The 12,518-nt window shown below is 41.8% G+C and overlaps 1 protein-coding gene across 3 annotated transcripts in view; it reads left to right on the forward strand.

The window, feature by feature from the left end:
- LOC128877093 (uncharacterized) overlaps positions 1 to 12,141 on the forward strand; it is a 193,306-nt gene extending 181,165 nt beyond the window's left edge. For 2 of the 3 annotated variants that reach the window (XM_054124092.1, XM_054124093.1), the window contains exon 4: positions 3,762 to 12,141. In XM_054124092.1, coding sequence (XP_053980067.1) covers positions 3,762 to 5,135 — 1,374 coding nt within the window. In that variant the 3' untranslated portion in view covers positions 5,136 to 12,141. The remainder of the gene's footprint in view (positions 1 to 3,761) is intronic. The other variant, XM_054124094.1, reaches the window with a different exon arrangement.
- The last annotated feature ends 377 nt before the right edge of the window (positions 12,142 to 12,518 follow it).

Here is a 12,518-nt window from a genome sequence, read left to right on the forward strand (position 1 = left end):
ACGCGATTTATTCGAAAGTGGTATCACTGGACTGCGGATTTTATGCATATATGATATCAACTGATATAATAAATACGTGCTAGATGTAAACAAAAAGTATGTACACGATGATCTAAACTTTTATAACGCTTTAAAAATGTCAGTGATTCCCAAAATGATCGTCTTCCTAATAAGAATCCCATCTAAGATAACACTTTCCGTATGCCATGCTGAAGTGACAATGAAGATAACTTCCGCGAAGCTCTGGCCGGATAATTGAAGATTCCTGGTCGCCTGTCAGTGACCGAGCTACAATATTTCTAACTTCGCTGTAATTACGTCTTGTTCTGGGAGATTACGTATCTTCGTTGTATCCTTTTTTCTAATTACACGCTCTGCAAACCTGCTCCACACAAATTTGCATCGCGAAAAAACGGCTACGTTTCCACCAACTCGATAGGAAAAGTTTTTATAATGATGAAAATTTCAGCTTCTCGAAAGATAGACGCTCCCCACGGTTGCTCGGCAAAATGAAACGTTAGACGTTTATCGCTCGCTAAAGATCATTCTCATCCGTAGAACACTTTACGGAAACGCTTCGTCTTTTTTCTGCTTCTAATATCTGTTTTTCCCCACGGTGCATGAGTTTTATACCGATGGCGTGTAGTTAAGACGTGTAACTCGGGGATGGGCAAAATTTTATGCGAATAATAATAACAGACGACTGATACGACTCTTACGTAACTGTTTATTCGATTAAATACTTGGCAGGAATATCCGAATTTTTTAGCCTAAGATAAATAAACAGATTTTTATAATTTTGTTTATTATTGTTTGTAACAGAAATAGAATTCGAAGTGACGTGAATTCACGTCACCGGTCGCAAATGTTACAAATGTGACATTTACGAGGAACCCTGATGAGCAAAATGCAAACTTATTTCTTCTAAACATTTATCTAAAAATTGAAACTGGCCGCCTACTTAACACACTTGACAGGTACGAATAAAGAAAATATTTCACGCGAGAGATAGCGAATATAGTAAAGCATTCGAAAGAGAAAACATTCCGATAATAGAGAACTTTAGCAAATCTAGTATCCTAGCTCTCCGTCAAAATCAAACAGATAGAATCAAAGAGTGTATACTTTACAAAAACGTGCTTCGTATAAATAATGGAGCAGTTTTCTACGATTGCATCTTATTATCAACGTAGATCAACAGGTTCGATAAGAGAAGAAACACTTCCCAAGAACGTGCTACGCGTGTGTAATCGAGTATTAGGATAGTAAAGTGTTTAGATAACAGAGATTTAGATAATGAAGGCTCCATTGTATTTTTAAAACCATTAACTCGGTGCGTATCCCGTCAAAGTAGAACTGCAGGTAAATAGGAGAAGGAAAACTTCTCAGGGACGTGATACGCGTGATAATAGAGCAACTTCCTAAGATTGTATCCTATTAGAGTAGAACTGCAGTGTAAATAAGAAACGGGACACTTGACGAGAACATGATCTGTGTAGATGATAGAGCAGCTTAATAATTGTAAGATCGTATCCCATCAAACTGGATCACCAGGGTAAATATGAAACATTTCCCGAGAACATCCGATGCGTATACTCGTATGCATACATACATGAATAATAGAACAGTCGAAGAGTAAAGTGTTTAAGTCGCAGAAGTTTCGAAAATGAGGGTTCTACTGAATGTACAGCACCCTACAGTTGTACCCTTTCAAAGTAGACTTCGCAAGTATCTGATTAATATCACCAAAGTAGATCAATACTGTTGATAAGATAAGATATACCTGATAAGATCTCGAAACCCGTTTTGGGTGAAAAATAAAGAAGGTTTGCACGATTATAGCTCATCGTCGAAGTTGAACGGTGACCAATGAAAAATCCATAAATTTTGCGAACTCCGCGTCCGAATGATCGCCGAAGTACTTTCGCAGAAGCGGATCTACTCGATCTCCTTCGGCCGTTTAATTAAAATGAAGCTCGGTGGCTTAAAATTGAAATAATTTCATTCAATTTCAATCGTTACTCGGCTCATCCGCGTCAATGTTATTCACCCATATACCCCTCGATATGGTCAGCTGTTTATTATTTTCGCCAACAGCACTTGCGAAGGGGAGACACGCCTTCTAGGTGTTCTCGGAGCCCGCATACTGGTTACCTCTTTGCTCTTAACAATCAATAAAACTCGTCGGTCGACGTACGTCGAAAAAATAAGTCACAATTCAGCCAAGCACGGGCATAAACGGAACCGTCGCGAACGGATTGGATCCCATACAATTTCCCTGTTCGAGGGAACTCGTAAATTGTGCCGCGTATGAAAACACCACCATCGGTTTCGGCGCCATAAAGTCGGTTTTTCACTTGGCGCGTATCTTTACGCTCGCGTTCTGCCAGCGGATTTTTCAACCGGCGTAGCGTTTAAACGCTGTAATTAGAGACGATGAAGACCGCGGCCACTTCCGCTCATCTAGAAACGAGTTACCATAAAGCGGACAGAGAAAATCATAGCGCGGCGCAACACTAGCGAAAACATAATGCTCGCCGCGGCGGCTCGTCCGCTGTCCGGTCGGGCTGGTTCCGCGTTATGCTTAATGCTCGTTCGAGTCTTCCATCGGGAAGCGTCGTTAATATTTCGCCGCGATGTTAGCCCCGTTTTACGCGTCGCTCGGCGAAACGGAATTGCGTGTTAAACGGGAGGACATACTCGCGCGCCGCTTCTCCGCTTCTGCGGCCCCAACGCTCAGCCGTGCAATTACAACGTGATAATGACGAATAATAGCCGCGCGGAATTGATAACGATCGCTGGATCCTTGGAAGCTTCTGGGAATATTCAGAGGATATCCTTTCCATTAAATCGAATGACGCGCGATTCCGAACGTGTTGTTTGTGATTTTCGGGTCATCGGCTGAGCCGCGGTCGTAAGTTGCAGGAGCGATTACTTTCATGAAACTATGTTACAAGAGTAATGTCCACCTAGGTGTTGATAACGCCTCTCTAGATGGAGCTGGTACTGCTATCAAGGCGATCCAGAAAGTAAGTTACGTTAAGCAATTAAGCGAAAGGAAACCATTATTAGAGAAACACTTTTATCGCATAATGAAGTACACGATGCTTAGATTATTTTTCAACATAGTTGCCACCAATGTTGAGGCATTTATCAATAGCGGGGTACGAGCTTTTGTACGGCCTCGTCTTATGAAGATGCCGCCTGGAATGCCACCTGTGTTGTACGTTTTCGAAAATCCATTGATGGTGTCATTGTAAAGTAAATTAAATAATTTTGCAAAGATTCAAATCTGCACCTAAGAAAAGCTGACGACAGCACGTCACAATCGGATAGGCAACAAAGTAGATAAGAAATATTTGAAGAACGTTCGGAATTAAAATAGTTACGATGATATTAAATAGGGGAAAAAGCGAATCTCTTAAAAGGCTTTCGCTCGATGTTTCGCTAACGAGAAGTGGCAGTCTTACGCAATTAAATCGCAGTTAAATGACATCTACCTCCCGGCCGATGTTTCACGATCCATACCCAAGGTAACGACACGTGGACATTGCCGTTTGATGAAAAACATTTTCTAGCTTGCAATATAATCTAAGCAGAATAACTGTTTTGAACGTTAGCGACAAAGACTGGTAACACAGAGGAGATGTTGCGAAGGACATTTGCGTGGTCATTTACTACGTAAAGTTGTAATTCTTTAAATTTGTTCGATGGTCGTTGTATTCTGGTAGTAACCAGTCGCTTTCCACGTTCTGTTTCAGCGCGAGTACACAGACGACTGCGTGTTCAACGAGACCCTGGAGCAACACAACTACAACACGTACAGTTCGGCGAAATGGTCCACGACGAAGAAGACGCTTTACCTGGGTCTGAACCGTCGTGGCCAGCCGAGGAGGGTACAGGCCAAGGGTCACAACCTGGGCAGACTGTCCGCCTACGCGAGAGTGTTGACTCAGGTCGCTTCGTCGGAGCGAGTCGAAGCTCTGCAGAGGCGGATGCTGGGCGCTCATCACAACGTCCGGCACCGACATCACAGCCATCGAGGGGACTTGGTCCAGCAGTCTCTCTGCCCCACTCTTCCTGTCCAGGAAAAGGACGGCAGGGACAAGTTCAGGTGTCGCAAACGAAAGAAGAGGAAGAAGAGGAAACGGCGGTGCAGGCCGGGCGAGAAGCCTGGTCCTCAGTGCCAAATCACGGAGGAGAGCAACGGGCATGCGGCCAGGAGCGAGGGTCCGCGCTCGAACGGGACTTCCCCGGAGTCGAAGAGATCCTGCGAGGGCGCGGCGAGCGAGGAGGTCTGTCGAAGAGAGGCCCTCTCGGTCCCATCCAAGAAGCGGAAGCTGCGGGTGGAAGAGGCGACCGACGGACCAGCCGGCGGCCGGAACGTCACCGCGAGCAACGGTAAGAGCAAACCACCAGCGTCAAATGCAAAAAAAGTAAGCGCCGCTGGCAGCATGAGTCAGAGTAAAAAGCCTAATTTGACGGACGGGAAGAAGAAAAAGAAGAAGGGCCCGCCAGCGAGGAGGAAGCCAGCGGTGACTCTGGGCCGCAAGAGGTTCACGCCTGGCGGAACGGGCAACACGTCTGCGGCGCGCACGGCAACTTCCGCACCGACCTACGCAACGTCATCCTCCTCTTGGTGGTCTCCTGGTGCGTCAACCGTCCCTTCAGGGAGAGGAACCTCGCCTAGGCGCAGAACCAAACCGACCTCCCCCGCGAACAACGAGCCCGGCGTCTCGAAAGCTTTCGCGAGAAATCGTACGAAGACGACGACGACGCCCGACCTAACTACCCAATCTGCGACCCCAAAAGTTCCTGAGACCGTTTCCGATCGATCCTTCCGAAGCTCGAGCCGCTCCTCCACGGAATCGATCGCGGAGGACGCCTCCAAGTCGTCGATCGAGTCCTTATCAAACGACGAAAATCCGTCTTCGACGGTATCGAACGAACCCGCTACGTTAGAGTCGATCTTGGCCACCTCGATCGAAACCACTGGCACGCCGACCAAGTTCAGGTTGCCGGAAGACGAGTCCAGATCGCTCGAGGATCACGACAATCCAGACGACAGGCTCGACACGCCGGAAACTATACAGTCGACCACTCCGGAGATTTCGCTCGAGAGTTTGGCCATGTGAGGCGCCCGTTCGCTTTCGGCACGACCGATCGTGTCCACGGGAATCATTGTAAACTTACGTGTACATAGTATTCATACTACGTTACGATTTACGACATACTTCACATTCATGTACGACGATCGCGTGCGCATCGCGCGTGCTCCGGGGAATTTCCGGTGCTCGAACTGCCGGTGCTACGGGAATTGGAAAAGTCAAGATCGATGTGATTTATTTCTAGGCTTTTTCGGATTGATGTTATTTTATCTCCACGTATTTAGATGTTTAGAGATGGTGATTATAATAGCTCGCGAACCGAGATGTTCTATTTAGTTGCGAGACGTTGAATGGTCAAACATAGTCACTGTACTGTAATAATTCGCGAACCGAGGTGTTTTTCATGTTACATTTGATAATTCTTTTTAATTTGAAGAGAATATATTTGTTGGGTACAGACTTATGGGTCATATAACTGGGTAGATGCAGAAGATACACACTCGTGCAAAAAAAATATTTGTCTTCTTGCTCTATCAAAAATTCATTTAATCACAATTATCGAGACAGTTGTTTCGAAACACTAAAAGAAACTTTCTTTTTCGTTTAATTTAAAACTCTGTATTGAAAAGTGACGTGCATGGGTTTGTAACCTCAAGTTAAACTCGTCGGTCAACTGTAGGATTTCTTCGCTATCGTAGTAACAAACTGTCTTCACTATCAGAATCTGGAACGAGAATATCAATATTCGAATTCGTTGAATACAACGACTATCGAACAAAAGTAAAGAATTGCAACTGTACGTCGCGAAAATGGGATGGCAGTTCTCGGCGAGATCAATATTTAGTCTTGACTAAAACAAAGCAAAAATCATCCACCAAACTACTAGTACTACTCGAACAGATCGGAAAAAGAGTTTCCAATGTTCGCGAACAAAGAGAAGTCATCTAGACATCGTCTAAACATCTCCGGCTAACGATCGATCTTGATTCCTACCGATTCCCGAGCCACTTTTCCAATAATCGTCGCAAAAAGACGCGGTCCGTGTCGACGGAAGGAGGCTGGGTACGTGGAACAGCCCGTTTGGCCCTGGGATGGTACGTCACGAAAATGCGTGTCGACTGAGACGACTCTCTTTCTTCCCTCTCTCGCTCTCAGCCCCTCGTTACTCCGAGAGACGTAATTATGCACGGGAAGAGACGGGTTGTATCAAACGGCGGGGCCGCGTAACGAGCACGTAACTCGCGTTTAATCTTCGAGCAGGTCCCTGTCGCGGTGCAAAGAGCTGAGGCCGCGTTCCGGGACCGTTCGCGAGTGTAGCGAATGAGCTAATTACGAGAGGGGCCAACCGAACGCGATTCGCGCCGGGTATTTTCTTAATGGCGATTGCCCTGGTAATACTTGTAATCCGATGGAAACGAATGAATTTGTCGGCCGCTCGCGATCAGCCGCTACCATGGATACCATTTCCGTTTCAGGGTATAAACACGGACGAACTCGATTCTTCTGGCTCACGCAACCACGGGCGACTGGGTGTTTGCGAGCGACAGCGTGTGCCATTGATGGCGGTTACAGCAACGGAGATGTAACGTCGAATGCTTAATTATTTCAAGGTCCGAATAAATCCGTGGTGTGATCGTCGTTCGCGAGTAGCTAATTGCTCGTGACTGATCTAACGTATAGAACGGTATGGGCAACTGAAGGCTCGCGAGCAGCGGCAAGATATTACAGATTTATTTATAAAAATAAAAACAGACGAATCCTTTGGTTGTTCTGATGCAAACGACGCTGAAGTACTTGTGGGGAAGAGACGAAGGATTCTTTTGTTTTTATTCTTACGAATAAATCTGGAACTTTTCTTCTTTATTTGGAATAAAAATTGCCCAACTTTGGAACACGGTCAATTATCGGTACCTTTGCCGCACAGCTTGCTATTCAATACGTATTTCGATACCTGTTTGATATCTCAACGCAAGACTTCTTAGAAACCCAAAGTGGCCCAGACCACTTGCCTCTTAGTGGTTCTTCCATCCGATCAGTGGTCCACGGTATATTAATCCCTTCAGATTCGATGCACATCGCGATGCGCATCGAATTCCCAAAATCACCGAAACCTTACATCTTACTTTCGGTGTAGATTGTAAAACGTTGCGCGTTGGCATATTCAAAACAAAACGAACAGTATTATCTTTCCGAGACTTTACTGTGTTTCTCTATTGTAGAGAATTTCATATAAAATGTCAATAGTTTATAGCGGCAATATTTATTTGTAGTTTTCAAATAAATTGGATCCGAAGAGATCGAAATAAAACTGTTTTGTGTAATACGTAATATCTTAGGAACGAAGGCAAAATTAACCGATTAATTTAATTAAACGAAACTCATTAGTAAGTCCCATCTAGTTGATCCTGGTTGAACTAGGCAACAGTAATAATTTCTGGTGCATAGTTTACTGGTACTATATTATTTATAAAGAGCCTGAATTTTGTTTTTTATATAAAAAAAAAAAATAAACTTCGTAGGTATAGCTTTCTTACCAGGAAATTGGCTTGATATTATTACATTTTGAAACAAAAATGATCACAGTCTTTTTTTTTTTCCATCCAGATTTAAAATTGTTGAAGTTCGATGGGTGCTAAGCTAATACCAGAAAAGTTGTGTAAAGACATTGGCAGCTTCTTCGGAGTCGTGCTCGCGTCTCGTCCCACCAACCAGGGCTGATTCTCTCCCGTCGACACCCAGTACGATCTTCCCTTCCGGCGACAGGGAACACCTTGTACATTATTCGACGAAAACCTGTCCTAATTAGCGCGGCGAGCGTTTCACGAGTAAGAGAAGCAACGATAGTATTTTAGCGAGCGCGAGGAGCAACGAGAAACGAGACAATACGCGACTTCGAGACGCGAGGATGGAGCCAGAGATGGGCAAAATTTCTTCCACTTCTCGTAATTTCTTTATTCTTTATTTAGACACCGCGTAGCGATTTTTAATCAACGTTTAACAGTAATTAAACAAGCGTCGAGGCAGCGACGATGTCTGCCGGTTTTATCAAAGTGAAACATATAAGTGATACAATTAACAGCGCATGGTTCGAGTCTTTCGGACGCACGATTGTTAAAGTGAAATATAATTTAAATTTATAATTTAAAATTGTAATTTTCAGTGGACGAATAACGAAATTAAAACCTTCCATTCGATATTTGTATTTGGACAAGAAATTTACTCAACTCTGGATGGATCACACAGGTGAGACTAGATCGACGAAACAGACGCCACGGAGGCTTGTCGGCAGAGATAGGCAAAATTTGTTTTTTCGAATAATAAACAAAGAATAAAGACACAGATACCATGCGAGAAGTTACGCAGACGAATTTCTGCTCTTTTACAACGAAATGCGATACAATGACGTTCTACTATTCAGATTCTAATTTTAATTCAACAAATAACGAATCAAAAGTTCTCCATCGTTGCATTCGTTACTTGAAATTCGAGTCCAAATAAGAATTTTTCCCGTCTCTGCTCGTAGGTAGCATCGACTCGACGATGAGTTGGTCGCGGCGGCGATTAGAATAGAAGAAAATCAGGATACCGATAAACGTTCTTCTCTCTTCGACTTAAATTAATTAGCAGAATTAACGGCGATGTCCGAAGACGTATCGCGAGGACGTTCCTTTTAGGGTAAAGACGAGGAAAGCTGTTAAGTTTAAAAGCGGCGTTGCTCGCCGGGCAACTGCTCGCTGGGAATGCGAAATTGTGTTCTTCTTCGTCGTTGTAATTTAATGCGAGAACGTGAAATGATCACTCGTGTGATTTTAGACTGTCGTGCGAAACAGCAAGTATTCTCGAACGAAGCAATTACGGATAGGAGAGATACGAATAACTGCTCGAGTAAGCAAATTGAGAAGGAAATTAAATCCCGAACGGGGAAACGATTTAATGATTCGTACGGTTCTTGTGGAAAGATCCAAAGTATTAAATTACTAAGAAGAGTATTACGCTGTTAGAGATATTTACTCGTAAAATTAACGTTAAGGATAAATTGTATTCTATCGACGGCGATGCCTGACTGTCAGAAATTTGTAACTCTATAATAAGATCGATCGATAGACTTTCACGAAAAATAATTCATCTTGCCGCTACGCGGACGTTGCGAGACGCGGACACGATTATTGTGTTCATTTATCACTGATGTCGGTCGAATGAAACCGTTGTATCGTTTATCGCCTGGCCTGCGAGAATACGAAATACAGACGCATTGCCTCCGAACTACTGTAATCATCCGCAACAGTGTGTTCAAGTTTTCGAAATTTCTTGCTTTTCACCCTTTCCGGCTCGACTGATTCATTAAACTGATATTTTAAGCCAATCACGATATTCGCGCATATTTACATTTATGTCGGATCTGAGCAAATCTGATTTGAAATTAAAATAAAACATAACTGTTCGATATAAGTAATAAAGGCAATATTCTTGACAAGTGGGTTAAATATCAACGAAATATACTTGTTATGCTAATTTCCTCCTTTGTTTGAATCAGTGTCATTTTATTAAAAATATCTTCCAATTGCATCTATATAATCGCACTTATTTGTAATTTTGGATCATCACAGTTCTAGATACGTTCATTATTTGCAAGAGTATTGTATTATTTCGTTATCGCAAAAACAGAAATATTCTAAGAATAAAATAACTGTGAAGTAAGATAACGTGCTATTTGTAATAATATTTTAAGTAACGTTGTTTTAGAAGAGCCAAATTCTACTGTTCTTCGACAGATTTTCGATTTGTCAAAAATTGCTTTAAAAAGAAATTGATCCCGTTCGTAAATTATTTATTGCCCGAGGCACGATTAACATTGCAAAGGATATCAGTGATTAAAGATATCCGTAGGTAGATACCTCGCAACCTCGACGAAGCTTCGAGAAAAAGAAACGGCACCGACGTGGTATTTTTATGAATTTTCAAAGAAGAGATACTATTAGCGATTGAAAAAATCTTAGCGTACGCGACGAAATATACTGCGATTCCGAGAATGTTCATCGTCTAGAGCCTCGCTCGATGATCTAGTTGCATTTTATACTTTTCACAGAACGCCAAGGATTTGTAAAGTACAGTAGGAACCAGTCGTAACCAGAGATGGGCAACGTTTCGTTCGAATAACGGATGAACGAACCCGCCACGCAGCGATTAATTCGAGCCATTTATTCAATCGAACGATTCAATTTTTATTCCAGCATTGCGAAATATTTCCCTTGTACAATTAAAATTCTAACTTCTGTCGTAAAAGTAGCGGATAAAAATTTGTTCATCTCTCATTTGTTATAAAGAGAAGAATTTTGCCCAGCTCTGGCCGTTAACATCTCCGAGAGATTCTGCCATGCGTCTCCTTGAATCTCGATTAAGATTCTCGCGATTAAGGGAGGGAAATGTCCGCCATCGAATGATCTTGACCTCGCTACGAATCTTTGTAGGAACGATCTATTAATCTAGTAGTATATTTATTAAAGACTTATTTATTGTAAACAGTTGACTCCGTGTACATACGTGTCTCTACGATCATTACTTGTCAATCACGCGCATCGATCATGTGTTCTTCGTATGTTGTGTCTTGTCCTTCGGACGTGCGGATTCGTCGAAATAAACTAATCGCGTTCGTAGTAAATTTTCGCTATCGTACAATCGAGGAGCGTGGGCAACCGGTCGATTGCGGAAATCGTACGAATTGTCTGCGAGAAATTTGCGAGTGGTGGCCAGCGAGAAACAGGATTGCAAAGACAGAAGCTCGTTAGCAGTACCGACTACGATGCCTCGAAGCACTGATGTAATTTAATGTTTAAATTGTAAACTAATAATAACGCTGAAAAGTGACTAGTTAAATTATGATTATGACGTGGTAAAACAGCTCGTTTTTCTTTATTAACCCTTCAACCGACAGTTATCGACACGTTCCGTGCCGTACCGATTGTTGGTTGCTTTCCATCCAAGCTGTGTGGGCCGTACACCCACGCAATCATGATTGATAGTTTTGCTTTCGACATGTACCTTATAGTATTCACAAAACCATAATCAACGAGACAAAGGTCTAGAGTTAAAAGTGCATTGCAGAAAAACCGAATAAATGTGATTATAAAAAATTATTTAAAGAAGTATGTAGTTGAACGCTTACTTTTCCACGCTAGTCAAATACTCTTACATAATATATCAGGCGTAGAAATTAATTCTGTGCCTTTACAGTCGTATATTTAACTGTGTATTATTTATTCCTATAACTGTAGCGAGTAAAAATATTTATTCTTTATTTTGTTACGATAGATTATCAACCTTCCGAGTCCTCAACCTAATCTCTGTTACTAAAATTTCTGTAATAATTTGTTTCGTTAGGTGAGAATATCTTATGAAAACGATTCAAACATGAAATTCTATGAAACGTGTATTCCTAATTAATAATTCGTACATTCTTAGTAATCAATTTTTGAAAGATAAAATATAGAAGAATACAATTGCCAAGTCAATGAATTCATCTGCAATCACTACGAATAATTATATTTTCTTTATTTAAGATTTGATTTAGTAGTATCGCTACTAGTACAGTGTCAACGACAGGTGCTGTTGCTTTGCACAGAACACTCTAGGGACATTGCGGACTCGGCCCAGGTATTCCACGTTCATCAACGAGGAAGCATTTTTTCCCAAGCGTTGCACCACAGTTATGCAACCCAATGATAGTCGGTGACAAACTACGCTATTACTTCCGCCGGAACTGAAATTGGACCGCTTTGCTCGCAACTAACAAAGCCACTTAAATTCCCATTTCCAGATGATAACGCGCCATGGCAGCTTATGTTTCGGTTTCGTTTAACCAGAGACGAGGAAAATTCCTATGTAAACAAAAACCTCGAACATCGGATGAGAGGTGAACTACTTTTTATCTGCTATTCTTAGAATAAACTAGGAACTTAAATTAGAATTTAAATTATAGGAATAATTATGCAAATAATTCTATGTATTTCGTTATGTAGACAATTTTTAAGCTATTTAGGCGACTTCAAACGTTAAGTATAAATTATGTATTTAATAGTGATAATAATAATGTACGTTATATTCAAGAAATGAATTTTTATTTCTTAAGGGTGACCTCAAGAAAAATTCGTCTATGTACTTCGTTCACACTGCACACAGTTTTTTCATAATAAATATTTATGTTTGTATTATTTGTTCGTTTTCATAATTCCGTTTAGGCCTTCAAATATTCGAGATATCTTAAAACTTGTGAATACATATTAATTCTTACGAAAAGTAAAATTATACATAAAATTGAACAGTAAAATTATAAGTATTTTTTGTGCGTGTTCGAGTATTTTCGTCGTAACATAAAATATCACTCGTCAAAAACAGCCAACTAGTAAAAATCCC

The sequence above is a fragment of the Hylaeus volcanicus genome, chromosome 5 (genome assembly GCF_026283585.1).
Source record: "Hylaeus volcanicus isolate JK05 chromosome 5, UHH_iyHylVolc1.0_haploid, whole genome shotgun sequence".
Taxonomy (NCBI): Eukaryota; Metazoa; Arthropoda; class Insecta; order Hymenoptera; family Colletidae; genus Hylaeus; species Hylaeus volcanicus.